Source organism: Ahaetulla prasina, chromosome 6 (genome assembly GCF_028640845.1).
Source record: "Ahaetulla prasina isolate Xishuangbanna chromosome 6, ASM2864084v1, whole genome shotgun sequence".
NCBI classification, from domain to species: Eukaryota; Metazoa; Chordata; class Lepidosauria; order Squamata; family Colubridae; genus Ahaetulla; species Ahaetulla prasina.
The window spans coordinates 15,234,438-15,260,243 of record NC_080544.1 but is presented as its reverse complement, the minus strand read 5'-3'; the positions used below and the strand labels follow the sequence as shown (position 1 = coordinate 15,260,243).

The following is a 25,806-nucleotide window of genomic DNA, read 5'->3' as shown; positions in this document are numbered from 1 at the left end:
AGCTCACCCTATTCTGCGGCGCTAGTGATTCAAACCACTGAACTGCTGACCTTTTGTTCAACAAACTTGGCATCTTAGCCACTGAGCCACTGTGTCCCTTTACCTTATCTATTATGTCACAAAAGGAGATCCATCAGTCAGATAGAATGACATAATCATCAAAAACGTTCTACAATTGTTTGGATAAGAGAAGGAATGTGAAATTTGGAAAAGCAGTTCTAGCATTTGAATTTGTGACCTGTGGCACTTTGAACCCTTTGCTTTCTTTATGTGTGTCAGATTATAGACATATAACATTCAACACTAAGTGAATAAAACAGGTTATAGAAATATAGCACATGTAGAAAGTATGTAGAATAAATAGTATTAAAACTAAGTGACTTTAGCCCAGGATCGGGCTACACTTACAGCGTATTCTCTCATTAGTATGAGGTTTTCTGTTGAAGGACATTGTATGCACCATAGCATGTTCTTCACCACATTCACACAGGATATTTCCTCTATAGGAAAGCCCCATTTTCTTAGCTCAAAAGACAATCTAGAACAGGGGTCTCCAACCTTGGTCTCTTGGTTCCTCAGCCAGCTTTGAATGTTTGGAATAGATGGTTCCTGGTGGAGTCATCCTAGTTAATTAGTTAGGAGTTGGTGAATTGGACCCAACTGCTGGGAACTGTTGGACATACTGTATTTTTCGGAGTGTAAGACACTCCGGACTATAAGATGCACCTACCTTTTTTGGTGAGGAAAACAAGAAAAAGAAATCTGCCTCTGCTTCCCAGCAATTTTGCCTCATTGCAGCAAACAGCAAACAGCCTGCTTTACTTTCATTTTCGTTTTCAGCATAGCTTGATCAGCACAAGAAAAAAAAATCTGCTCCCAGCAATTTACCTCCTTGCAGCAAGCACCAGAGGCCCGTGCAGCAATAGGCAATGGTAATCCCTGCAGCCTGAAACAGCTGAGAGTCGGGAGGCTGATCCAACCAACAATCAGCTGCTTGTGCCGAAGCTGAAAGGGGTTCTTATTTCTTGCTGCTTGCTGCAAGGAGGTAAATTGCTGGCAGGCAGAGGCCAAAGGGTGGGGGCCAGTGGGTCGGTGGGGCTACATTCAGTGTATAAGATGCACCTACATTTTCACCCCCTTTTAGGGGGGGAAAAGGTGCATCTTTATACTCCGAAAAATACGGTATGTCAACCATCCCAACCACTCCCTAGGAATAATTCATAGCATCTTTTAGGGCATTCCAAATAAATTCCTGAGCCTCCCACTCTCCATCTTATTCCTTGTCCTCTTCCTCTTCTACTTCCTCTAACCTTGCCAATAGAATCATTTTTTCCTCCTAGTCCATCATCTGCTCGCATTCCATGCCCAAACTATGTGAGTTTCTGCTTACCTTTGATGACTTCAAGAATCAAAGTCAGACTTTATTTAGACCCATTGATTGTTCATCCTGCAGTCTTTGGTTCCTTTTTGTAACACGAGAGGGTCATGAAAACAACTTATATATCAATTTTATTTTCCCCATTTTGATGGACATCTTGGATGGGTAAATAATAAGGAAATGATTGCATGTGGATGCTTTCAATATCTGCAAACTCTGTGAATCAAATAGGATGTTTACCCATTAAGAAATTCATTAGAGGTTTGTTTGACCACTCTATTGATCAAAGTACTTCCCCTCCCCCCAAATAGTACAGTCGTGATCTATTTGGGCTTCTTTTAAAATGGAAAATGTTTTTCTAACTCCTGTCATCTTCTGGAAAAATTTTTGCATTAAAAGCCATAAGTAGCCCTGATCAGATGGTTGCTAAAACATTAAAAAGGCAGTTAAGTGATATTGGTTTGGTGGAATATAGCATTACACACTTTATGTACAGTATATTTAACTAGTAAAATGCAAATAAATATTACATTAAGGAGACAGTTTAATAAGCGATTATCCAAACATGACAATTGCCAATACATTATTTATTAGTTGTATTATCACAAGCATTTCTCACAAACCCACATTTTTAAAAGTAGCCTCCAAAGTGCAACAAGCTGAATTAAATTACACAAAATGATTCCGATGCTTGTCGGTCTCTTCGACCGTTGCCCAAGCAAACCTTATAAAGCCTTGCAAAATCTTGCTAGATTTGTTTTTGTTTTTTGAATATCAGAGTGAATAAGGTCATTTTGCTCATGTTCTGAAGTTACAAGTGAATGTCATTTGGTACTTCGGAAATCTGTTCTTGTTAGCCGGTCAAATTCAAAGAATGATGGTTGGATTAAAACTCGCAGATGATTAATCGACTTGCATTGCAAGGAATGTCATTCCATCGGCCATCCAGGTACAACTCTATGCAATCTTCTTCTTCTCCATTGGGTTCGCCATCTGCCCATCGTGAGTATTGCATGGGGTCCCCGTTGAGGTGTGTAAAATTACCTTCTGACTCCCGGTCGGTCATCCCAAGAAAAGTGTGTCTTCCAAGCTTTGAGGCCAGTTTTGCTAGGGCAGCGTTTTCTTCCGCATTTCTCGGAGAAGCAAGTTTTCCTCTAAACATGGAGCAGGTGGCCTTGCCAGTTTCAAAATTGGCTTCCACTCCATTAGATGCAAATTTTTTGGTCCCTATTATTGTGAAGGTTGGGAAAGTAGCCTCTTGAACATCTAAGAAAGGAAATAATAATAATAATAATAATAATAATAATAATAATAATAATAATAACAACAACAACAACAACAACAACAACAACAACAACAACAGAGTTGGAAGGTACCTTGGAGGTCTTCTAGTCCAACCCCCTGCCCAGGCAGGAAACCCTACACCACTTCAGACAAATGATTATCCAACATATTGTTAAATTTTTTTAGTGTTGGAGCATTCACAACTTCTGGAAGCAAGTTGTTCCATGGATTAATTGTTCTAACTGTCAGGAAATTTCTCCTTAGTTCTAAATTGCTTCTCTCCTTGATTAGTTTCCACCCATTGCTTCTTGTTCTACCCTCAGGTGCTTTGGAGAATAGTTTGACTCCCTCTTCTTTGTGGCAGCCCCTGAGATATTGGAACACTGCTATCATGTCTCCCCTAGTCCTTCTTTTCATTAAACTAGACATCCCCAGTTCCTGCAAGCGTTCTTCATTTGTTTTAGTTTCCAGTCCCCTAATCATCTTTGTTGCTCTTCTCTGCACTCTTTCTAGAGTCTCAACATCTTTTTTACATCGTGGCAACCAAAACTGAATGCAATATTCCAAGTGTGGCCTTACCAAGTCATTATAAAGTGGTATTAAAACTTCACGTGATTTTGATTCTATCCCTCTGTTTATGCAGCCCAAATAATCAAAGTGAATTCTTTCTCGGCTGTTTTTCATGATGAGAACTCCATTTAAGGACCTATCCTGATCTTTACATCAAATGAACTGAAGGAACTTCAGGACGTATCAGAGCAAAATATTCATAGAGGAGAAAATGTGTAGCTCAAGGTTGAAATGAGAGGACCTCAGTGCATGATGATAATCCCACCAGACTTGAAATCCTGGGCTTAGAAAACTTGGAACTCCGTCGCCTTTGACAAGACCTAAGCTTAACTCACAGAATCATCTATTGTAATGTCCTTCCTGTTAAAGACTACTTCAGCTTTAATTGCAATAATACAAGAGCAACCATTAGATTTAAACTTAATGTTAACCGCTTTAATCTAGATTGCAGAAAATATGACTTCGGTAACAGAATCATCAGTGCTTGGAATACTTTACCTGACTCTGTGGTCTCTTCTCATAATCCCAAAAGCTTTAACCAAAAACTTTCTACTATTGACCTCACCCCATTCCTAAGAGGACCATAAAAGGCATGCATAAGCGCACAATCGTGCCTACCGTTCCTGTCCTATTGTTTTTCTTTTCTTCTTCCTATATATATGCTTATACCTCCTTATATTTACCCATATATGTGTTTATTTACTATATAATCTTTTTGTATGATAAAATAAAATAAATAAATAAATAAATAATGTTACTGAGTTGGCAATGAAACATCTGCAAGAAAACATCCAAGCTCAGACCCTTCGGAAGTATTTATGAAATATTCCTAATGGGACTGATCTATTTTATTTATCTATCTATCTATCTATCTATCTATCTATCTATCTATCTATCTATCTATCTATCTATCTATCTATCTATCTATCTATTTTGTCACACGGTATATATAAGCATAAGCATGAAATAACTATACGATATATAAGCATATAGATAACTATAGGTATGTAATAACTATATGAAATTGTATACAATCAGAGGAAACATTAGGACAGGAACGGTAGGCACGTTGGTGCTCTTATGCACACCCCTTAGAGACCTCTTAGGAATGGGGTGAGGTCAATAGTAGACAGTTTTTGATTGAAGTTTTGGGGATTTTGGGAAGAGACCACAGAGTCAGGTAGTGTTAGCTGTCTTACCCAGTGGTGGGTTTCACATTTTGTTACCACTGGTTCACCACGCGCGCACATGCTCGCTTTGCGTGTGCGCCTTCTGCGCAAGCGCTTTGCGGTTCGCCATGCGTATGCCTTCCACACATGGATGTTGCTCATGTGCGCGCCTTCCTCGCATGCACCCAGCCTCAAAAATGTGCCTAAACAGGATGGCATAGAGCCAGGGCGGGTGGGTGACACACTGGTAATCTCCGCTATCGGCTCATCCGAACCGGTTTGAACCGGCTGAATACCACCTCTGGTCTTACCTTCCTGATTCTTCCTTATACTCTCTTTCAGGACCTTCAGCTCTGCCTGTAAATCACGAATCTGAGTTTTAAGAATGTCAATCTCTAAAGGGAATGAAAGGAGAGAATTATTCTTCACTTCTGTCAAAAACAAAATAGATTTTTTAAAACAATGTCTGAAAGTTTCTTGGCTGGTGCCTAGTGTCAAATGTGACACAGACTTATTGAGTTTAAACACAAGATTGCTCATACTTTGCACAGTATCAATAGTTTGCTCCTCTTTAAGATCTAACGGTTTCCCCAAAGAATTGTTAGCTAGGTGGTTAGATGTTAGTTTGATTGTTTCCCCCATGCATGAAACATGGTTGAAGCCAGTGGTGAAATCCACATTTCTTTACTACCAGTTCTGTGGGCGTAGCTTGGTGGGCATGGTGTGACTTGGTGGGCATGGCTTGGTAGGTGTGGCAGGGGAAGGATACTGCAAAATCTCCATTCCCACCCCACTCCAGGGGAAGGATACTGCAAAATCCCCATTTCCTCCCCACTCTGGGTCCATCCACAGGTGGTATTTGCCGCTTCTCTGAACTACTCAAAATTTCCGCTACCGGTTTTTGCCAGAACCTGTCAGTACCTGCTAGATTTCACCCCTGGTTGAAACATTGTTTCAACATGCATGAAGCAATAAAAAACCAACATCCGAAAACACAACACCAGAAGCAATACCCTCCGATAACAATTACTGGGCTCCAGTCTCACCTGATCCCAACTTTTGAAAATAAAGATACAGTTTTTTTATGGCCTTAATAGAGTGCAATGGCGAGCCATCCATGCGATCAGCTGATCTACCAAAGGCTTATCTGAGTAATCTACCCATATACAAGACAAATAGAGGGAATATATGAAGTTTAAGCAGACCAAAAGATGGATAAGAAGAAGAGCTCTAAATAGTGTCTTTATTTCAGTAAAGATTCAGTTACTCCCAGATGATCGCTTTGAATATTTTTCACCATGCAAAGGGATGAGAGCAAGCAATCATTGCATATTCCTTTAACATTCTACATAAAAACCAAAAACCTTCTGTAAAATCTCGGCTCCTTACTACCTCTTACCTTTACCTGCACTATCTCCTTTTTCCCCTTTCAGCCCTTGATCCCCTTTTGAGCCAGGAGGTCCAGCTTTTCCCGGAGGTCCCTGTATTCCTTTTAATCCTGCCAATTAAATAAAAAATGCACAAAAAGGATAAGCGAAGGAACTGATTATCGTCATAGCTAACGTGAACCACAAGATCAGAAGCGATGAAAGAGCTGCTCTAAATATATTGTGCAGGAAACGTGGAACCCTCGTTGGTCACCAAATAGAACATAGAATAATAGGGTCGGACCAGTGGTGAAGTGTAAAACTTGTTACTACTGGTTCTGTGGGCGTGGCTTGATAGTGGGGTAATGTGATTGGGTGCGTGTGGCCAACTTTTTTTTTTACTTTTAAAGGCATTTTTTCTACAACCTCTTCGGCCAAAGAGCTTATAAAAAAATGCTTTTAAAAGGCTCCTCTGACGATCCCAGCGGAGTTGCCTGATTGTCAGAGGCTTTTGTTTTCTTTTGAAAGCATTTTTTCTACAACCTCTTCGGCCGAACAGCTTATAAAAAATGCTTTTAAAAGGCTCCTCTGACGAGCCCAGCTGAGTTGCCTGATTGTCAGAGGCTTTTGTTTTCTTTTAAAAGCATTTTTTTTCCTTTAAAAAAGTTTCTGGCATGCGCATGCGCACCACCCACCTGATCTTCTGTCTCCTCGCACACATGCGTGCGTAAAGACCAGCTGGCCAGTGTGCATGTGTGCGCTGGAAACTGGAATATCATCTTCCTGGTGCATGCATGCACACTAACCACCTGGTCTTTGCACATGCATGTGCACCAGAAACTAGAAGACCAGGTGGCCGGTGTGTATATGTGCACTGGAAACTGGAAGAGCAGCTGCCTGGTGCATACATGCTCACCGGGTGGCTGATCTTCCGGTTTCCAGCACATACACATGCATGCTCCTGTTTTGGCACTTGGTGCTGAAAAGGTTCGCCAACACTGGACTAGACATATCTACTTCCCTCAATTGTTCATCGTACATAATGTAACCATCCATTGGTGGTACACTTAAAAGTTCTTCTCTATGGGAGAAAAATGAGTGAAAACTCTCTCTGGTGGCAAAGACCACCAGAGAGTTTTAATCATCTTTACTTCCTCTTACAGGATGCAGACTTCATCACTGAGCGATGGCTCTGATGGCCCTAATGTTTGTAGTCAACCTAGATCTAAGAAAATCTAAAGAATTTGTCATCTGCACCTCCCTAACTGTCTGGTTTGGTTCTGCAACCCAACAAGACAGACACAGACTTCAGAGGATGATTAGAACTGCAGAAAAAACAATGGCTACCAACCTGCCTTCCATAGAGGACCTATATACTGCACAAGTCAAAAAGAGGGCTGTGAAAATATTTACAGACCCTTCACATCCTGGACATAAACTGTTTCAAGTCAAAACGACGCTATAGAGCACTGCACACCAGAACAACTAGGCACAAGAACAGTTTTTTCCCGAACGCCATTACTCTGCTAAACAAATAATTCCCTCAACACTCTCAAACTATTCACTAAGTCTGCATTAATATTACTGTTAATCTTCTCATTGTTCCCATCACCCATCTCCTCCCACTTATGACTGTAAGACTGTAACTTTGTTGCTTGTATCCTTATGATTTATATTGATATTGATTGTTTCCTGATTGCTTACTTGTACCCTATGACTATTATGAAGTGTTGTACCTTAGAATTCTTGATGAAGGTATCTTTTCTTCTATACACACAGAGCATATGCACCAAAGACAAATTCCTTGTGTGTCCAATCACACTTGGCCAATAAAGCATTCTATTCTATTCTATTCTATTCTATTCTATTCTGTTCTGTTCTGTTCTGTTCTGTTCTGTTCTAGTCTAGTCTAAGAATGGTTTGTGCTGTACCTGGGTCTCCTTTTGGCCCTGGAGGTCCTTCCTTCCCATCTCTTCCCGGTAAGCCATTACTCCCTGGGGTACCTGGCAGTCCATTGATGCCAGGAACCACAGCGCAGATGTTGACTTTCTCTTCACATCTGCACGTCTCAGGATCTGACGGTTTCACCAGGGACACTCCCAGCACCAGGGTGTAGAAAGCACAAAGCAGCATATCTTAAGAATGGGACCTAAAGAAGAGGAAAATAGTACATATTTCGTTTCCCCCTTTTGTTTGGAAAAAAGAACCTAAACGCTAAGTACATGCTTGATGGACATTACCTTACAGATGACCCCCACCCTGTTAAAGACCTTGGAGTTTTCATATCCAATGATTAAGTGCCAAAGCCCACTGTAACTACAAAGCAAAAAAGGCTCTAAGAGTTGTAAACCTAATCTTGTGTAGCTTCTTCTCCAAAAAAGAACTACACTACTAACCAGAGCATATAAAATATTTGCTAGGCCAATTCTTGAATACAGCTCACCTGTCTGGAACCCACACCACATTTCTGACATCAATACAATTGAACGTGTGCAGAAATATTTTACAAGAAGAGTTCTCCACTCTGAAAACAACAAAATACTTTATCCCACCAGACTTGAAATCCTGGGTTTAGAAAACTTAGAACTCTGCCGCCTTTGACAAGACCTAAGTTTAACTCAAGAATCATCTATTGTAATGTCCTTCCTGTTAAAGACTACTTCAGCTTCAATTGCAATAATACAAGAGCAACCAATAGATTTAAACTTAATGTTAACCGCTTCAATCTAGAGTGCAGAAAATATGACTTCTGTAACAGAGTTATCAATGCTTGGAACACATTACCTGATTCTGTGGTCTCTTCTCAAAATCCCAAAAGCTTTAACCAAAAACTATCTACTATTGACCTCACCCCATTCCTAAGAAGACCATAAGGGGTGTGCATAAGAGCACAAACGTGCCTACCGTTCCTGTCCTATTGTTTTTTTTCTTATATACATATGCTTATACTTCCTTATATTTCCTCATATATATGTTTATATACTATATAATCATTTTGTGTGATGCTTGTGTATATTGTTGTGACAAAATAAAATAAATAACGTTCTGACATTTAGTGGTGTTTCAGTTCGTGGAACAAGGATTGGATGGCATTCCCCCCCACCCTGCCAACTTCATTTTCCCATTGGAGAGAAACCACTACCTGGGTGATGGTGTCCCCCCCACTATTCTTTTCTATGTTTTGAAGCAGGGGTGGGCTTCAAAAATTTTAGCGAGGGGTTCTAGGATCGTGTTTGCTAAAAATTGGAAAAATGAAAAATTACCATCGCAAGATGAAATTATTAGGAAAAACGATGGCGTGTGCAGAAATGAGTAAATTGACTTTAGAAATTAGAGAAGAAGAGGATAAACAATTCTGTAAGATATGGGATCTCTTTTATCAATGGTTAGAAGGGGAATTATGTTAAAAGGAATTAAGAAAGATTAGAATATAGGGAAATGTTTAAACTATATAATTGTTTTTAGGGAATGGACTTGAAGATGTGTTATATTAATTTGGAAAGTTGATTTTAAGGGAGAAATTGAAACGTTATAATTAATTAGAAATTATTTGATTGTAGCTGAGATACATATCATACTGATAAAATGTAAGTTTAGATAAATTAATTGGAATGTATATGGGCACACAGGATTGGGGATCAACCCATCGACACAATGTATTTGGATTGATGACGATTTTATGTATGTTTGTTTGTTAAAAATAATAAAAAAAATTTCTTAAAATATTTTTTTTAGCAAGGGGTTCTCTGCCCAGTTGCTGGGTGGGCATGGCCATGGTGGATGTGGCCCAGGGATGAAATGCTCCCGGTACAGACCGGATCGCGTGATCCGGTAGCGATGGGGGCAGGTAGTTTGGAGAACCGGTAGCAAAAATTCCTGCCCCCCCCACTGCCCACGCCTCGCTGTTCCTCTTCTCTGTCCCTGAAGCAAACGGCCTTAAATGACTGCCGCGGCACTTCAAAGGACCGCACTACAGCTGATCAGCGCTGTAGGCAGCTAGTAGACCGGTGCCTCTATTTTTAAAGAAGGTAGACCGGGGCCTCTCAGTAAAAGGCAATTGGTAGACCGGGGCCTCTCAGTAAAAGGCAATTGGTAGACCGGGGTCTCTCAGTAAAAGGCAATTGGTAGATTGGGGTCTCTCAGTAAAAGGCAATTGGTAGACCGGGGCCTCTCAGTAAAAGGCAATTATATATAATATAATATAACAACAGAGTTGGAAGGGACCTTGGAGGCCTTCTAGTCCAACCCCCTGCCCAGGCAGGAAACCCTACACCATCTCAGTCAGATGGTTATCCAACATTTTCTTAAAAATTTCCAGTGTTGGAGCATTCACAACTTCTGCAGGCAAGTCGTTCCACTTATTAATTGTTCTAACTGTCAGGAAATTTCTCCTCAGTTCTAAGTTGCTTCTTTCCTTGATCAGTTTCCACCCATTGCTTCTTGTTCTACCCTCAGGTGCTTTGGAGAATAGCTTGACTCCCTCTTCTTTGTGGCAACCCCTGAGATATTGGAACACAGCTATCATGTCTCCCCTAGTCCTCATTTTCATTAAACTAGACACACCCAGTTCCTGCAACCGTTCTTCATATGTTTTAGCCTCCAGTCCCCTAATCATCTTTGTTGCTCTTCTCTGCACTCTTTCTAGAGTCTCAACATCTTTTTTTTGGTAGACCGGGGCCTCTATTTTTAAAGAAGGTAGACTGGTGCCTTCCAAGTTTTGTATACTTTATTATTTTTATTATTTATTATTATTGACCATGCCCATTCAGTCACCTGACCACCAAGCCACACCCACCAATTAAGCCACGTCCACAGAACCGATAGGGAAAATTTTTAGATTTCACCCCTGGTGTGGCCGAGTCGGTCTCCTGTACCACGGTGGGGTGTGTAATGTATTTTGAACTTTGAGAGGGAATTTTGGGCGGGAAAATTGCACGTTGCTGATTGGTTGAAGCCTCAACCAAAAGAGTATTTAAAGAGGGGTTTTTGCCGGGTGTTTTTTGCTGGGTCACAATAAACTAAAGAGCTGTTGTCACTCATTGGTCTCCTGCCTCTTCATTGCCCGAACTTAACATTGGCGACGAGGATGGGATGTTGAGGCAGTGAGATCGAAAGAAAGAGCTGAAGGAACCAGGAATTCAAAAAACCCAGCCAGTTTTTGAAGGCGGAAAATAGCGATGTCCAGCTACACGCCGCCAGCACCATTCGACCCAGCCAAGGAGAAATGGGGGTCGTACATGGCTCGCTTCGAGTGTTTCCTCGAAGCAAATGAACTACAGGGAGTCTCGGACAATCGGAAGCGAGCATACTTCCTTAGCCACTGTGGTCCAGAGGTCTTCGATATGGCGGAGTCACTCTCAGAGCCAACGCCGGTACAATCGGTACCGTGGCAGACACTACAAACAACACTTCGAGCGCACTACGCACCGGTACCCTCAAAGTTCATCCAACGTTTCGAATTGAGGCAACGGGTACAGCGAGAAGGCGAATCAATAAGTGTGTACATGGCCGCATTGAGGAAAGCCGCAAACCACTGCGAGTACAGAGATTTGGAGGATTCCTTACTCGAACAGCTCATTTGTGGGGTCAGAGACATCAGACTACAAAGGCGGCTGCTGTCTAAAAGCAACCTGACTCTAGCGATAGCCCTGGACGAAGCCAGAGCTCATGAGATGTCCACCAAGGCGGCGGAGACCTTGCAAAAGCCAAACGCGCAGGGTGCTGGGACAAAGACTACACCGGTCCACAGTGAGGAAGTCCAGGCCGAATCGGAAGGTGAGGAAGAGGAAGAGGTGTTCCACACTGGGAGGCTGGAGAGAGGTGACCGGGACGAATGTGTGAGTTGTGGGGGGCAACACCAACGGCAAAACTGCAGATTCAAGGACGCGGTTTGTCGGCGGTGTGAAAAAAAAGGACACATAGCTCGGGCCTGCCGAGCCCCCCAACCTTCCCGCCAAAAATTCAAACCGACCAATCAGAGCGCAGCAAGCGGCCCGGATTGGTCCATTTAAAAAGGGCGCGAAGTTAAACCAGACCACTGTGAGAGTGGGCCACGCATCGACACGACTAGAGAAGAAAATATTTACCCAAGTCTACATTGAAGGGGTGCAGTGCCCCATGGAAGTAGACACTGGGTCGTCAATCACAATTATGTCCTGGGACACCATCGTGAGAGACTTGCCAGCGATCGCTAAACGTCAGCTACAAACCCAGAAGCTGAGAGTGCAGGACTACCAGGGGAATCGGATCCCTGTTCGAGGAGCCACATCCGTCCAAGTCAAATATGGACAATTCACAAAGACCCTGCCGATCACCATAGTAAATGGAACTCTACCGAGTTTGCTAGGGTTGGACTGGTTCCGAGCTTTGGGCATGGGAGTGACCGGGGTCCACAGGAGCGACGTCATCCTCAGAGACGAACTACTGAAGGAGTTCGAGGACGTATTCAAGGATTGCCTGGGCAAGTACGTGGGGACCCCTATTTCTTTCAACCTTGACCCCCAAGTCGCCCCCATCCAGTTAAAGGCTAGGAGGGTTCCATTCACCCTAAAGCCTAAAATTGACCGAGAATTGGACAAGCTAGTAAGCCAGGGAATATTAGTCCCCGTCGACCATGCAAAATGGGAGACACCCATAGTAACCCCAGTCAAACCGGACGGTTCGGTCCGAATTTGCGCTGACTACAAAGCAACGCTTAACAAAGCATTGCAGAAAAGTGCATACCCCGTTCCAGTGGTGCAACATTTGCTACACTCATTAGGGCAAGGGCAGGTCTTCGCCAAACTCGATTTGGCCCAAGCCTACCAGCAGCTACCTGTAGACAGCAGCACAGCTGAGGCGCAGACAATTGTCACGCACCGTGGGGCTTTCAAATGTATGCGACTCCAGTTCGGAGTTAGCGTGGCCCCAGGGCTCTTCCAGAACCTCATGGAACGATTATTACAGGGCCTGCCAGGAGTGGTACCATACTTCGACGATGTATTGGTATCAGCTGAAAACTTAGAGGAACTCGGGGTAAAACTAAGGAAGGTGTTGGGCATTTTTAGGTCTGCGGGACTTAAAGTTAAGCTCAACAAATGCCACATTGGGGTGAAATCTGTAGAATTCCTAGGGTACCGAATAGACAGGGAAGGGATCCACCCCACGGAGAGCAAGGTACGGGCCATTAGAAAGGCCCCAGCCCCCAAGAATAAAACAGAATTACAGGCATTCTTGGGGCTTGTTAATTTTTATGCGGTATTCTTAAAGAATAAAGCAACAGTAGCCGAGCCGCTACATAAGTTGCTAGCAAAGAAAGCTGTGTGGTCCTGGGGCAGAGAAGAGGCTAGGGCATTTGAGGGGGTAAAAAACCTTTTGTCCAGCGATAGCCTCCTCATCCAGTACAATGGCACGTTGCCACTAGTGCTAGTTTGCGACGCTTCACCATATGGGGTGGGGGCGGTGCTCAGACATAGGTTACCGAATGGAACAGAAGCCCCTATAGCGTATTATTCCCGGACTATGTCCTCTGTGGAAAGGAACTACAGCCAGTTAGATAGGGAAGCGTTGGCCATAGTCTCCGGGGTTAAGAAATTTCACGAATACTTGTTCGGGCGAGATTTCAAGATAGTCACGGACCACAGACCCCTTCTAGGGCTTTTAGCAGGTGACCGCCCAACACCCGTGGCACTTTCTCCCAGGCTGACCCGATGGACTGTTTTCCTAGCGGCATACTCCTACAAATTGCTCCACCGCCCAGGAAAAGACTTAGGGCATGCGGATGCTCTGAGCAGATGCCCTTTACCAGAGACAATTGAGGACCCCACCCCGGGGACACCCGTCTTACTAATTGACTCTTTGGACTCTGGCCCAGTCACATCCAAGCAGATGGCTAGGGCATCGTATAGAGACATTACAATTCAGACTGTAATCGGTTGGGTGCAAAGGGGTTGGCCCACTGCGCTGGGCGAGCGTTTCAAAGACTTTGCGAAAAAACAATCAGAACTGTCTGTTCAAGGGGGGTGTCTGTTATGGGGGGATAGGGTAGTTATCCCAGAAAAATTACGCGAAAATGTGTTGGAACTGTTGCATGTGGGCCACCCAGGGATTGTGCGGATGAAGTGTTTAGCGAGGAGTTATGTATGGTGGCCCTTAATGGATAAGGACATCAGCGACAGGGTAGGGAAATGCCAATCCTGCCAAGAGTCGAGGTCGCTACTCCCTACAGCCCCAGTTAGAGAGTGGGAGACACCCCAGGGGCCTTGGTCCAGGATTCACATAGATTTTGCGGGGCCGTTCCATGGGCAGACCTTTTTAATTGTGGTAGATGCCTACTCAAAATGGTTAGAAATAATCCTCATGAAAAGCACAAGCGAAGCAGTAATCACAGTCCTAAGGCATCTATTCGTAACACACGGCCTGCCCGACACCTAGTCTCTGACAATGGCCCGCAATTCACGGCAAACCAGTTTGAGGGGTATTTGGGAGGGCATCAGACATGTCCTCTCGGCGCCTTTCCACCCGGCGAAGCGGACTTGCAGAACGTTTCGTTCGGAGCACCAAGGAAGCGCTATCTAGGATAAGTCCAGGCGACTGGCAAGCGAAAATAGACACTTTCCTGGCCGTCCAACATAGGACCCCTTGTGTAACAACTGGCGCAGCCCAGCGGAACTCTTAATGGGCAGGAAACTCAGGTGCCCAGACCGACTAAACCCAACTTATACCCCAGGCGGGTACAAGGGTATTCAAGGAAAAACCAGGAAATGACAGTGGGTGACCCAGTATGGGCACACAACTATAGCGAGGCCCAACATGGTTAAAGGGGGAAATTCTGGGCATAACCGGACCCAAATCATACGTAGTAGACATGGAGGACGGCCGGGTATGGAAACGCCACATAGACCAGTTAAGAAAACGTATACCAAACAAACTAGAAACCAAACAACCAGGCCCTGACTACCAATTGTTTGAATCTGCAGCTGACTCAAACCCGAGGCGAGCAGAGGACTTATCTGATTCTGATGAAATCCAGCGACGCCAACCGGTTCCTCCTGAAGGCAACAGGAACGATTCAGCCAATAATCCAGGGCCAAACGGCCTAGAGGAGGAGCTGGGAGGAACAAACAGTCCCTCCGACCAGCTCGACTCTCTCCCAGAGAATGAACTGCGCAGGTCAGAAGGAGTTAGGAGACGCCCTGTCTACCTGCGTGACTACGTAGAGAAATAGCATGTAAATATTATGTAAATAGAAGTACAAAGCATTATGGGAGGGAAGGAGTGTAATGTATTTTGAACTTTGAGAGGGAATTTTGGGCGGGAAAATTGCACGTTGCTGATTGGTTGAAGCTTCAACCAAAAGAGTATTTAAAGAGGGGTTTTTGCCAGGTGTTTTTTGCTGGGTCACAATAAACTAAAGAGCTGTTGTCACTCATTGGTCTCCTGCCTCTTCATTGCCCGAACTTAACAGGGTGGGTGGCGTTTTGGCCCTTTGCAGGCTCCAGAGGCTTTTTTTGAGCCTCCGGGAAGGCAAAAACAGCCTCTCCAGGCTCTGGAGACTCTCTGGAAGCCACCCATTTCTAGCCTTCCTGAACTTCCAGTAGGCCTATTTTTCGCCATCCCTGAGCCTCCACGCACGCCCTGCACTTACCTGCATCCAAAATGGGCTGCGTGGGGACTCCTGGGAGGGGAGGGGCAGGGTGGGTGGGGCCAGCCAGGAGCAGGATTTGAGTGTTCTCCAAACTGCACATAATCTTAGCTAGAGATTCTCCTGAACCCCTGCGAACCCCCAGGAGCCCACTCCTGTTTTGAGGTCATCAGAAACAAAGAAGATTGTAGCTTGTTTTCATATTGTGTGAGGGACTGAAGGGTAGAACTTGTTCTGATGTCTACTCAAGCAATTACTATTTTTTTTTTATTGAAAAAGTTTTTTAAAAAACAAAAACATTTCCCCCCCTTTTTCCCCCTCCTCCCAAAACCCCTTCCCCCTCCCTCCCCCCTTCCCAGGTCAATCACAAGGTATTGTTTCCCTTCTAATTCAATTAACCTCATCCAAAGCTTTTCATCTCCCAACCCCCTCCCCATTACATAAAATAACTTCTTAATTATTCAAAGGCAATCTGATATTTCTTAATCTGATATCTGTTTTGTAGATAATCAATCCATTTTTCCATTCAATTAAATATCTTTCCTGCGTATTGTCTTTTAAAAAAGCTGAGATTTTAGCCATCTCAGCCAAATTAATGACTTTCAGTATCCATTCTTCTATTGTAGGTACCTCTTCTTTCTTCCAGTATTGTCCAATCAACAGTCTTGCTGCTGTTATTAAATTCAGAATCAGTTTAGTCTCAATCCCTGTACAATCCGTTATAATTCCCAAAAGGAAAAATTGTGGCAGGAACTTTATCTTCTTCTTCAGTACATTTTGAATAATCCACCAAATTCTTATCCAAAAGGCCTTAATTTTCTTGCAAGTCCACCAAATATGAAAATATGTAGCGTCATCACAATCACACCTCCAACATTTCGCTTGGATATTAGGATACATACATGATAATTTTTTGGGATCTAAGTGCCATCTATAAAACATCTTATAAAAATTTTCCCTTAAATTCTGTGCTTGTGTAAACTTAACAATTCTAACCTAGATTTTCTCCCATGTTTCCAACATTATTGGTTCCTGAATATTCTGTGCCCATTTTATCATACAGTCCTTTACCAAATCCTTTTCCGAATCTATTTCAAGCAACACATTATACAATCTCTTTATATGCTCCTGGGTCTGATTTCTAATTTGCTTTATTAAATTTTCCTCCCTTTGCATTATACCAATTTTTTGATCTTCTTTCCATCTAGCACTTATTTGCCCATATTGAAACCAAGTATAATTCCTCCTTTCTTCATTTAATACCTGTAATGATTTTAATTGCAATCTACCTCCTTCAGCATGCAAAAGTTCTTTATAAGTAATCATTTCCTGTTTCTGTTCTATATTTATATTCTCTATTGCATGTCTGGGACTCGCCCATATAGGAATCTTGTAATCTAATTTATAAGAATATTTTTTCCAGACCCGCAAAAGAGCACTTCTCAACACATGATTCTTAAAAGCCCTATCCACTTTTTTTTCATAAAATAAATACGCATGCCATCCATATAACAAGTCATAACCTTCAATATTCAAAATTCTTTCCTCCGTTAAATTAAAACAGTCACTTATTACTGAAAGGGCTACTGCTTCATAATATAGTTTAAAATTAGGCATTTTTAAGCCACCTCTTTCCCGTGAGTCCTGTATTATTTTCATTTTAACCCTCGCCTTTTTACCCTGCCATATAAATTTATTGATCCCAATCTGCCAATCGTCCAAATTTTTATCTTTTTAAATTATTGGTATCATCTGAAACAGAAACAAAAATCTAGGTAACACATTCATTTTAATAGCCGCAATCCTTCCCAATAGCGACAACTGCAATTTTTTCCAGACACTCATATCATTCTGAACTTTTTGCCATAGCAAGTCATAATTATTCTTATAAAGTTTCTTGTTTGATGAGCTAATATAAACCCCTAAGTATTTAACCTTTTTTACCACCTCAAATCCTGTCATTTCCTCTAGTTTCAAGCAATTACTATTATATCACCTACAACAATACAGGGCTCATCCTGATGTTACTTAGAACATTTGTGCTACACAGATTCTATATCCATGGATCAGGGGTGAAATGCTCCCGGTTCGGACCGGATCGCCCGATCTGGTAGCGATGATGGCAGGTGGTTTGGAGAAACGGTAGGAAAAACCCCTGCCCCCACCCCACCCCACCCCAGCTGAGCCACACGATCATCAGAGGATTTTTTTTTTACTTTTAAAAGCATTTTTTTCGGCCAAAAAAATGCTTTTAAAAGTAAAAAAAAAGCCTCTGATGATCGCGTGGCTCAGCTGGGATCTTCAGAATCCTTTAAAAGCATTTTTTCTATAACCTCTTCGGCCAAAGAGTTCTGGAGGCAACTCAGCTCGGATCGTCAGAACCCTTTAAAAGCTTTTTTTTTTCCTCTGGCGATCCCAGCTGAGTTGCCTGATCATCACAGGCTTTTAAAAGCATTTTTTTACAATCTCTTCAGCTGAAGAGGTTGTAGAAAAAATGCTTTTAAAAGTAAAAAAAAAAAAAGTTGGCCACGCCCACCCAGTCACATTACACCCCCCCAAACCACTCCCACAGAACCGCTAGTAACAAATTTTACATTTCACCCCTGCCATGGAATATTTATACTGTGTATTATGTTTCATCGCACTGTCGGTCAGATGTTCAGACTGGATTTACCCTGTCTATGCCTTTTGCAATTGACTGAAGATTAACAGATTTGTAGAAGTTGATAAATTGTGGACTTGTTTTGGCGGGGGAGGGGGATGACGATTATCCTTGAAATATATAAACAAAAAGAGGAAATGATAATGATTAAAGATGAAATGGAGCAGCTGCATGTGCATAAGGCAAAAGTAGATCGGCAAATTGGCAAAATATTTTATAAAAATGAGCAGCAAGATAAGAGAATTTGTCTTTTGGAAGAAGAGATGAGGAAATATAATTTTGTTATTAGAGGAATCTCGGAAGAAAGGGAGGATAAATTGAAACAGCGGGTTTTGAAATGGATTAATGATTTGGATACGCAACTTATGTTCACATTAGCAGACCTGGCAAGTGTTTTTAGAATTGGATATAGAAGGCAAAATGGTTCTAACAGGAATGTGCTTGTCAGGTTCGCAAATCTTGGTGATAAGTTGAAAGTTATGGCCAAGTTAAGAGAGTTGGGAGATGCTTTGAAGTTTGAAGGGAAGACTATTCAAGTCTTCCCGGATATATCAAGAGAAGAAAGGGCATGGAGATTTTTTTTAAAACCAATTACAAAAGTTTTGAGAGATAATGGAATTAAATACAATTGGAGGCCACCACAACAATTGAAATTTTTTTATAAAGGAAGGATGCGTACAATCACCCCAGATATAGATGCATTATTATATTTACGGGAGCTTGGACTGATTGAGATGGAGGATTTAATGGAGATAAAAGATCAAATGCTTCAGATGGGTGGAACATACGTGGAAACATCAATCTCAGAAGAAGAAAAAGGGGCTATTGGAGGGCAAGACTCTAAAGGGTCAAAGAGGAAAGAAATATTACCTGTGTTGGTTGAACAGAAGAAGAGTCGTGAGGATACAGTAGGAGAAGAAGCAGATAAGAGTCTTGGAAAATATGAAGCTGAATGCGGGTCATCGCTATCTTTTTTTTTGAGTGATGAATTCAAATAGACAGCCCGAAAGAAGTGCCCCGGGCATTGGCACGTCCCCTCTCCCCCATTCTCTTTATAGAGGCGAATCCGATGAGGATGTGGGGGAAGAAGATTGTTTGTATTTTATTGTTTGTTTTGTTTTTTGTTTTTGTATATTTATTGTATCTTTTAAATTGGCTGTTAACCACCCTGAGTCCTTCGGGAGAAGAGCGGTATACAAATGCAATTAATAAATAAATAAATAAATAAATAAATAAATAAATAAATAAATAAATAAATAAATAAATAAATAAATAAATAAATAAATAAATAAATAAATAAATAAATAAATAAATAAATAAATAAATAAATAAATAAATAAATAAATAAATAAATAAATAAATAAATAAATAAATAAATAACACCAGCAGAACTGCAAAAACTGCGCTACTTGGAACATCATACATCTTAAGAAGGTACTTGGTTGATACCTAGGACGCTGGCAGCAACCCGTATCAACCATCAGCACTGGTCAATGCTATTTGTGATGTCTTTTGAATGTTCAGTTGACTGAGTTTCATTTTAATGAATAAAGTAAATAATAAATAAATAAATAAATAAATAAATAAATAAATAAATAAATAAATAAATAAATAAATAAATAAATAAATAAATAAATAAATAAATAAATAAATAACACCAGCAGAACTGCAAAAACTGCGCTACTTGGAACATCATACATCTTAAGAAGGTACTTGGTTGATACCTAGGACGCTGGCAGCAACCCGTATCAACCATCAGCACTGGTCAATGCTATTTGTGATGTCTTTTGAATGTTCAGTTGACTGAGTTTCATTTTAACCCTCGCCTTTTACCCTGCCATATAAATTTATTGATCCCAATCTGCCAATCTTCCAAATTTTTATCTTTTAAATTGGCTGTTAACCACCCTGAGTCCTTCGGGAGAAGAGCGGTATACAAATGCAATTAATAAATAAATAACACCAGCAGAACTGCAAAAACTGCGCTACTTGGAACATCATACATCTTAAGAAGGTACTTGGTTGATACCTAGGACGCTGGCAGCAACCCGTATCAACCATCAGCACTGGTCAATGCTATTTGTGATGTCTTTTGAATGTTCAGTTGACTGAGTTTCATTTTAATGAATAAAGTAAATAATAAATAAATAAATAACACCAGCAGAACTGCAAAAACTGCGCTACTTGGAACATCATACATCTTAAGAAGGTACTTGGTTGATACCTAGGACGCTGGCAGCAACCCGTATCAACCATCAGCACTGGTCAATGCTATTTGTGATGTCTTTTGAATGTTCAGTTGACTGAGTTTCATTTTAATGAATAAAGTAAATAATAAAAAAAAAAAAAGTTGGCCACGCCCACCGAGTCACATTACACCCCCCCAAACCACTCCCACAGAACCGCTAGTAACAAATTTTACATTTCACCCCTGCCATGGAATATTTATACTGTGTATTATGTTTCATCGCACTGTCGGTCAGATGTTCAGACTGCATTTACCCTGTCTATGCCTTTTGCAATTGACTGAAGATAAACAGAATTGTAGAAGTTGATAAATTGTGGACTTGTTTTGGCGGGGGAGGGGGATGACGATTATCCTTGAAATATATTGATCAGTATTCAACTGGAAAGGGGCAATCTATGTGTAAATGGGGTTCCCCCCCAATCCACTTTTTAAATGTCTTGTTTTAGTTTTGCTTTGTCTTTATGTGCTTTTTGTTTCTTTTGTTTTGGAGATTGCATTTTAATGTTGTGAATAAAATTATTATTATTGTTATTATTAATAATAATTTTATCCAAGAATTTTATAAGATACATCAACAAATTGCAGCTTCCTGCAATCACATCTCGCCTGGACTACTGCAATGCTCTCTACATGGGGCTCCCCTTGAAGAGCACCCGGAAGCTCCAACTGGTCCAGAATGCTGCTGCGCGGGTTATAGAGGGAGCACCTCGTGGCTCCCATATAACACCTATCCTGTGCGGGCTGCACTGGCTCCCGGTGGTCTTTCGAGTGCAATTCAAGGTGTTGATTACCATCTTCAAAGTGCTCCATGGCTTAGGACCGGGCTATTTACGGGACCGCCTACTGCCACAAACAGCCTCCCACCGACCTGTGCGCTCCCACAGGGAGGGCCTCCTTGGGGTACCGTCGGTGAAACAATGTCGTCTGGCAACCCCCAGGGGTAGGGCCTTCTCTGTGGGGGCTCCTGCCCTCTGGAACGAGCTGCCTCCGGGGCTTCGCCAACTCCCCGACCTTCGGACTTTCCGCCGTGAACTGAAGACTCTTTTATTCTGTCGAGCTGGGCTAGCCTGATTAAGTAATTTTAAATGGGGTTTTAGTTTTTATATTACTTAGTTTTTAATTTTGGCCACTATTTATATAAATTTTAGTTTTGTTTTTATTGTATATTTATTGTATCTTTTAAATTGGCTGTTAACCACCCTGAGTCCTTCGGGAGAAGAGTGGTATACAAATGCAATTAATAAATAAATAAAATAAATAAATAACACCAGCAGAACTGCAAAAAACTGCGCTACTTGGAACATCATACATCTTAAGAAGGTACTTGATTGATACCTAGGACGCTGGCAGCAACCCGTATCAACCATCAGCACCGGTCAATGCTATTTGTGATGTCTTTTTGAATGTTCAGTTGACTGAGTTTCATTTTTAATGAATAAAGTAAATAATAAAAAAATTAAGGAACGGGACTGTAGGCAGTGATGGAATCAGCCAGATTTCTTTGAACAACCAGTTCACCAAACTGCTCAGAAAGCTAACAACCGGTTCTCCTGAAGTGGTGTGAACTGGCTGAATCTCACTATTGCTGTGGACTACTCAAGGTAGCGTCAAAATATCAAATTTTCCTCTTGGCACGTTTTGTCTCTGCTCCAGTGGTGGAATTCAATTTTTTTTACTACTGGTTCTGGCTTGGTGGCATGGTGTGGCATGGTGGACATGGCTTGGTGGGCATGGCAGGGGAAGGATATTGCAAAATCTCCATTCCTACCCCACTCCAGGAGAAGGTACTGCAAAAATCTCCATTCCTACCCCACTCCAGGGGAAGGATACTGCAAAATCCCCATTCCCTCCCCACTCCTGGGGAAAGGATATTGCAAAATCTCCATTCCCACCCCACTCTGGGGCCAGCCAGAGGTGGTATTTGCCAGTTTTCCAAACTAATCAAAATTTCCACTACCGGTTCTCCAGAACCTGTCAGAACCTGCTGGATTTCACCCCTGCTTTCCCTGTTTTTAGGCTATCTCTTTCTTCTTTTCTGCTAGAGTAAATAAGTAGTCGCACTGTCGGTCACAACTTTCAATGACGTACCAAGTAATGATGCATTACTTTATCTTACTGTTTCAAATTTCATTTATTTCGGCTTGCTGCTTCAAATTTCCTTTAGTTTATCTTAATTCCTGCCTATAACTGGTTTCCTGTGTAACTCAAGATTTAATAAATCTCATTAATGCTGATTTTACTGTAAAATAGCATCAACATCGATCCTTTGTGGTATCAATTATTCCAGAACAGCTAAACATAGGAACGCAGCCCTATCAAAGCTTAAATTTGTTGCACTTGTAATCTATATAATGCAGAATCATTTATTTATCAAATGATTCACAAAATCGTTTTTGTTGCACTACTAATTTAATGCAGAAGTTAAATATCTAGCCCATAATCAATTCATACCTGCCACTTAGCCTAAAATGTTTCAAGGTGCTGCTGTTTATTGCAATTGACTGCCGCTCAGATTTGCTGGTCCTACGTCTGTTTTATTTTATAGAAGATTATCTGATACTTTTGAGAATTGCTACAAAGGGACTGCTTTGTGGCATGATAAACATTTCACATCTTGTGTTCGCTGTGAATAAAAGATGGGACATATAGTTTCAGAAACTGTGTTTGGCAAAGGAATTTGATATTTAAGGGATTGTTTTCTTGCAGAATTTCATCACCCAGCTAGGGGACATCGTCAGGGCTAGAAGAGAGAGGGGTTTGAAGGGAGGAGGAAGAGGAGGAGAAGGAAAAGGAGGAGGAAGAGGACTATGGGGTCCTTGGTGCTCTCTGAGCTTGGTTGTTTACTTGCAGATATTTCATTACCTAAAACAGTTCTAGTACTGATGATATTACCCAGTTTGGATAATGAAACATTTGCAATCTCAGAGGGTACCAAGGATCCCTCCTTTCAACCCTGAGCTAAACTTTTATAAATAAAGAAAATGAATAAATAAATAAAATTTTATAAATAATAAAATAAAACAAAACCCTTTATTAATTTCATCTATCCCTTGCTGCGGCATTCTTTCGTTCCCCTTTCAGTTTATTCACCTGTTTCCTTGTCATGTTTTGTTTGCCTCCTCCGGATCTCCCTTCCCATTTTTTACCCGTCAAAAATAATTAAGATTCTGCTTCAGAAATCACAGAAAACTGATTAACAAGTAGAAGGCTACTTAAGCGCGTTCGATACTGAAAAATAATTACTTACACAGCACTGAAAGAAACCAACTCTCCGTGTATGTGTTTCTCGGGCAGCGGTTTTGCAAAATCCGATTCTTTCACTAATCATTATCTAAAACAACAGGGGAAAAACATTATTTGTTGTCTGACTTCACCCTGTTTTTTTTTACCTGTGGCGGGAACTCCAGTGGAATTTGCTCTTTAATCCCAGCTCGGTCTAACTATGTTGCAACCATTCGCAGCAGAAGAAAAGAACAGATGAAGTAAGAGTTATCTCGGGGAAGTGCTTTTTTTTTTTTAAAAAAAGCAAATCAACAAACCAACTTTTGCTTTAAACAAAGAACATCTGTGCGTTGCAAAATGTTACAACACAGGATAGGAGAGAACAGATTTAAAAGAATTTACTTGGGGAACTGACAAAAAAGCTATACTGCAAAGAAGATTTAAAAAAAAAGAAATGAGTGCAATAGAAGTTGGAAATAAGATATTAGACAATCACTCCAAGCATTGGGCCAGATCCCATGGATCTGGTGTCTATGAAATACCACAGGGTTTCTAGACTCGTGGATGAGGAAAAATTACAATTTTATTTCGCTAACTTCTACATGAAATTAAGCTTTTTCTTCAGTGATAAATATAGGCACTTTTGTTTTTCAAAGAAAAAAAAACATTTTATCAAACGAATATTTAAAAGCACCGTAAAGAACAAAAAGGGAAAAAGAAATGGAGGAGCGAAATGGATATTTATTTATGTATTTTATTTATATCTTGCCTTTATAATTTTTACAAATAATTCAAGGCACACAAACGCACACAATATTCTTTCCTCTTCCTCTTTTTCTGACAAGAACAACCCTGTGAGGTGAGTTGGCCTGAGAGAAAATGAGTGGCCCCTAAATCACCCAGCTGGTTTTCATGGCTAAGGCTGGATTAGAACTCACAATCACCTGGTTTTTAGCCTGGTGCCTTAGACCATTAGACCATCCAAATATATACGGTAGATAAAGAGGGTTTACAATAGCAATAGCACTTAGACTTATATACTGCTTTACAGTGCTTTACACACAGTGGTGAAATCCAGTTACCTTCACTACCGGTTCGGGAACGGGAGTGCGCAGCACGGGAGCGTGCCTCTTCTGTGCATATGTAGAACCTTTTATGCACGCATAGATGGTAAAAAAACAGGATGTGATGACGTCCCAGCAGGTGGGTGGAGCGTCTCACCACCGCCGCTACCGGTTCAACAAACTGGATAGAATCAGGGGGATTTCACCGCTGTTTACAGCCCTCTCTAAGCGGTTTACAGAGTCAGCATTTTGCCCCCAACAATCTGGGTACTCATTTTACCGACCTCGGAAGGACGGAAAGCTGAGTCAACCTTGAGCCTGGTGAGATTCGAACTGCCAAATTGCAGACAGCTGACAGTCAGCAGAAGTAGCCTGCAGTATTGCACTCTAACCACTGCGCCAACGACTGTATAGAATTGAACATGACTAGTGAGAGTCACATTAATTATCCATATAAGATGATATTAACTAATTATAACAATCAAATCAATAATCAGTCATTCGCAAAAATTCAAAACTTAAATCTTCAGTCTTTTGTTTGAGTGCAAACTAATTTGTTATCTTTGCCTTACATTTAATACGTTTTCTTCAATTCTTACTGGAAGTCATTTGAAACAGATAACTGATCCTTAATAAAATATTTTTACTGTTGCTATTTTTCCTACACTTTTTACTTTTCCCATCTTAAAAATGCCTGCCATTGTGCGTTTCTAAATCTGTAAATGGTGATTCTTAAGTAATGCCTTGTTACATTTATTTCAGTAAATTCCCAAGTACCTTAATTTATCCTCACAGCCCATAGAAACTGTGGCCATGAATCACAGGAAAAAGGAGATGGGATATCTAAAACCATATTTGATGAAGCTGTTTTTTTTGTGTGGCCATTTTCCTTTCTCTTTACAAATGATAATAAAAATTAAATAAGCAAACCAAATGGCAGAAAATAATGATGGCTTTTGTGGAACCCTAAAGGAACATAATGTCTGATTAGGGAATCTCCAATGATGGAATTGTATATAATTTTTATTAAGAATTTATATTATAATTAAAGATAGAAATGTGAATAAAAAGTAAAATGTGTAGGAAAAAAAAGAAAAAAGTTAATATAATAAAGAGGAAAGAAATATGAAAAGAGGTGACTTTCAACCTACATATTTTCACAAATATAATAATAATAATAATAATAATAATAATAATAATAATAATAATAATAATAATAA

At 41.1% G+C, this 25,806-nt stretch overlaps 1 protein-coding gene across 3 annotated transcripts; it reads right to left on the bottom strand.

The window, feature by feature from the left end:
- Positions 1–1,940: 1,940 nt before the first annotated feature.
- On the bottom strand, positions 1,941–23,788 carry LOC131201359 (mannose-binding protein C-like). Of its 3 annotated transcripts, none has more exons than XM_058189180.1 (5): positions 23,690–23,788; positions 7,700–7,917; positions 5,801–5,899; positions 4,713–4,796; positions 1,941–2,644 (listed from the first exon to the last, which is right to left on the bottom strand). In XM_058189180.1, exons 2-5 carry the CDS (start codon positions 7,899–7,901, stop codon positions 2,265–2,267), a joined length of 765 nt encoding a protein of 254 aa, XP_058045163.1. In that variant the 5' UTR covers positions 7,902–7,917; positions 23,690–23,788; the 3' UTR covers positions 1,941–2,264. The 3 variants fall into 3 exon arrangements, with proteins under 3 accessions (XP_058045163.1, XP_058045162.1, XP_058045164.1); XM_058189179.1 differs by having other exon boundaries at positions 23,548–23,769; XM_058189181.1 differs by having other exon boundaries at positions 5,807–5,899; positions 23,548–23,769.
- Positions 23,789–25,806: the final 2,018 nt, after the last annotated feature.

Bases quoted from the DNA above. Each gene is read 5' to 3' on its own strand.
- LOC131201359 (XM_058189180.1), bottom strand. From the start codon at position 7,901: ATGCTGCTTTGTGCTTTCTACACCCTGGTGCTGGGAGTGTCCCTGGTG. The intron at 4,797-5,800 runs GTAAGAGGTAGT...CATTCCCTTTAG, and splicing joins AGGAGATAGTGCAGGTAAAG to AGATTGACATTCTTAAAACT. The intron at 2,645-4,712 runs GTAAGACCAGAG...TTCCTTTCTTAG, and splicing joins TATAAGGAAGAATCAGGAAG to ATGTTCAAGAGGCTACTTTC.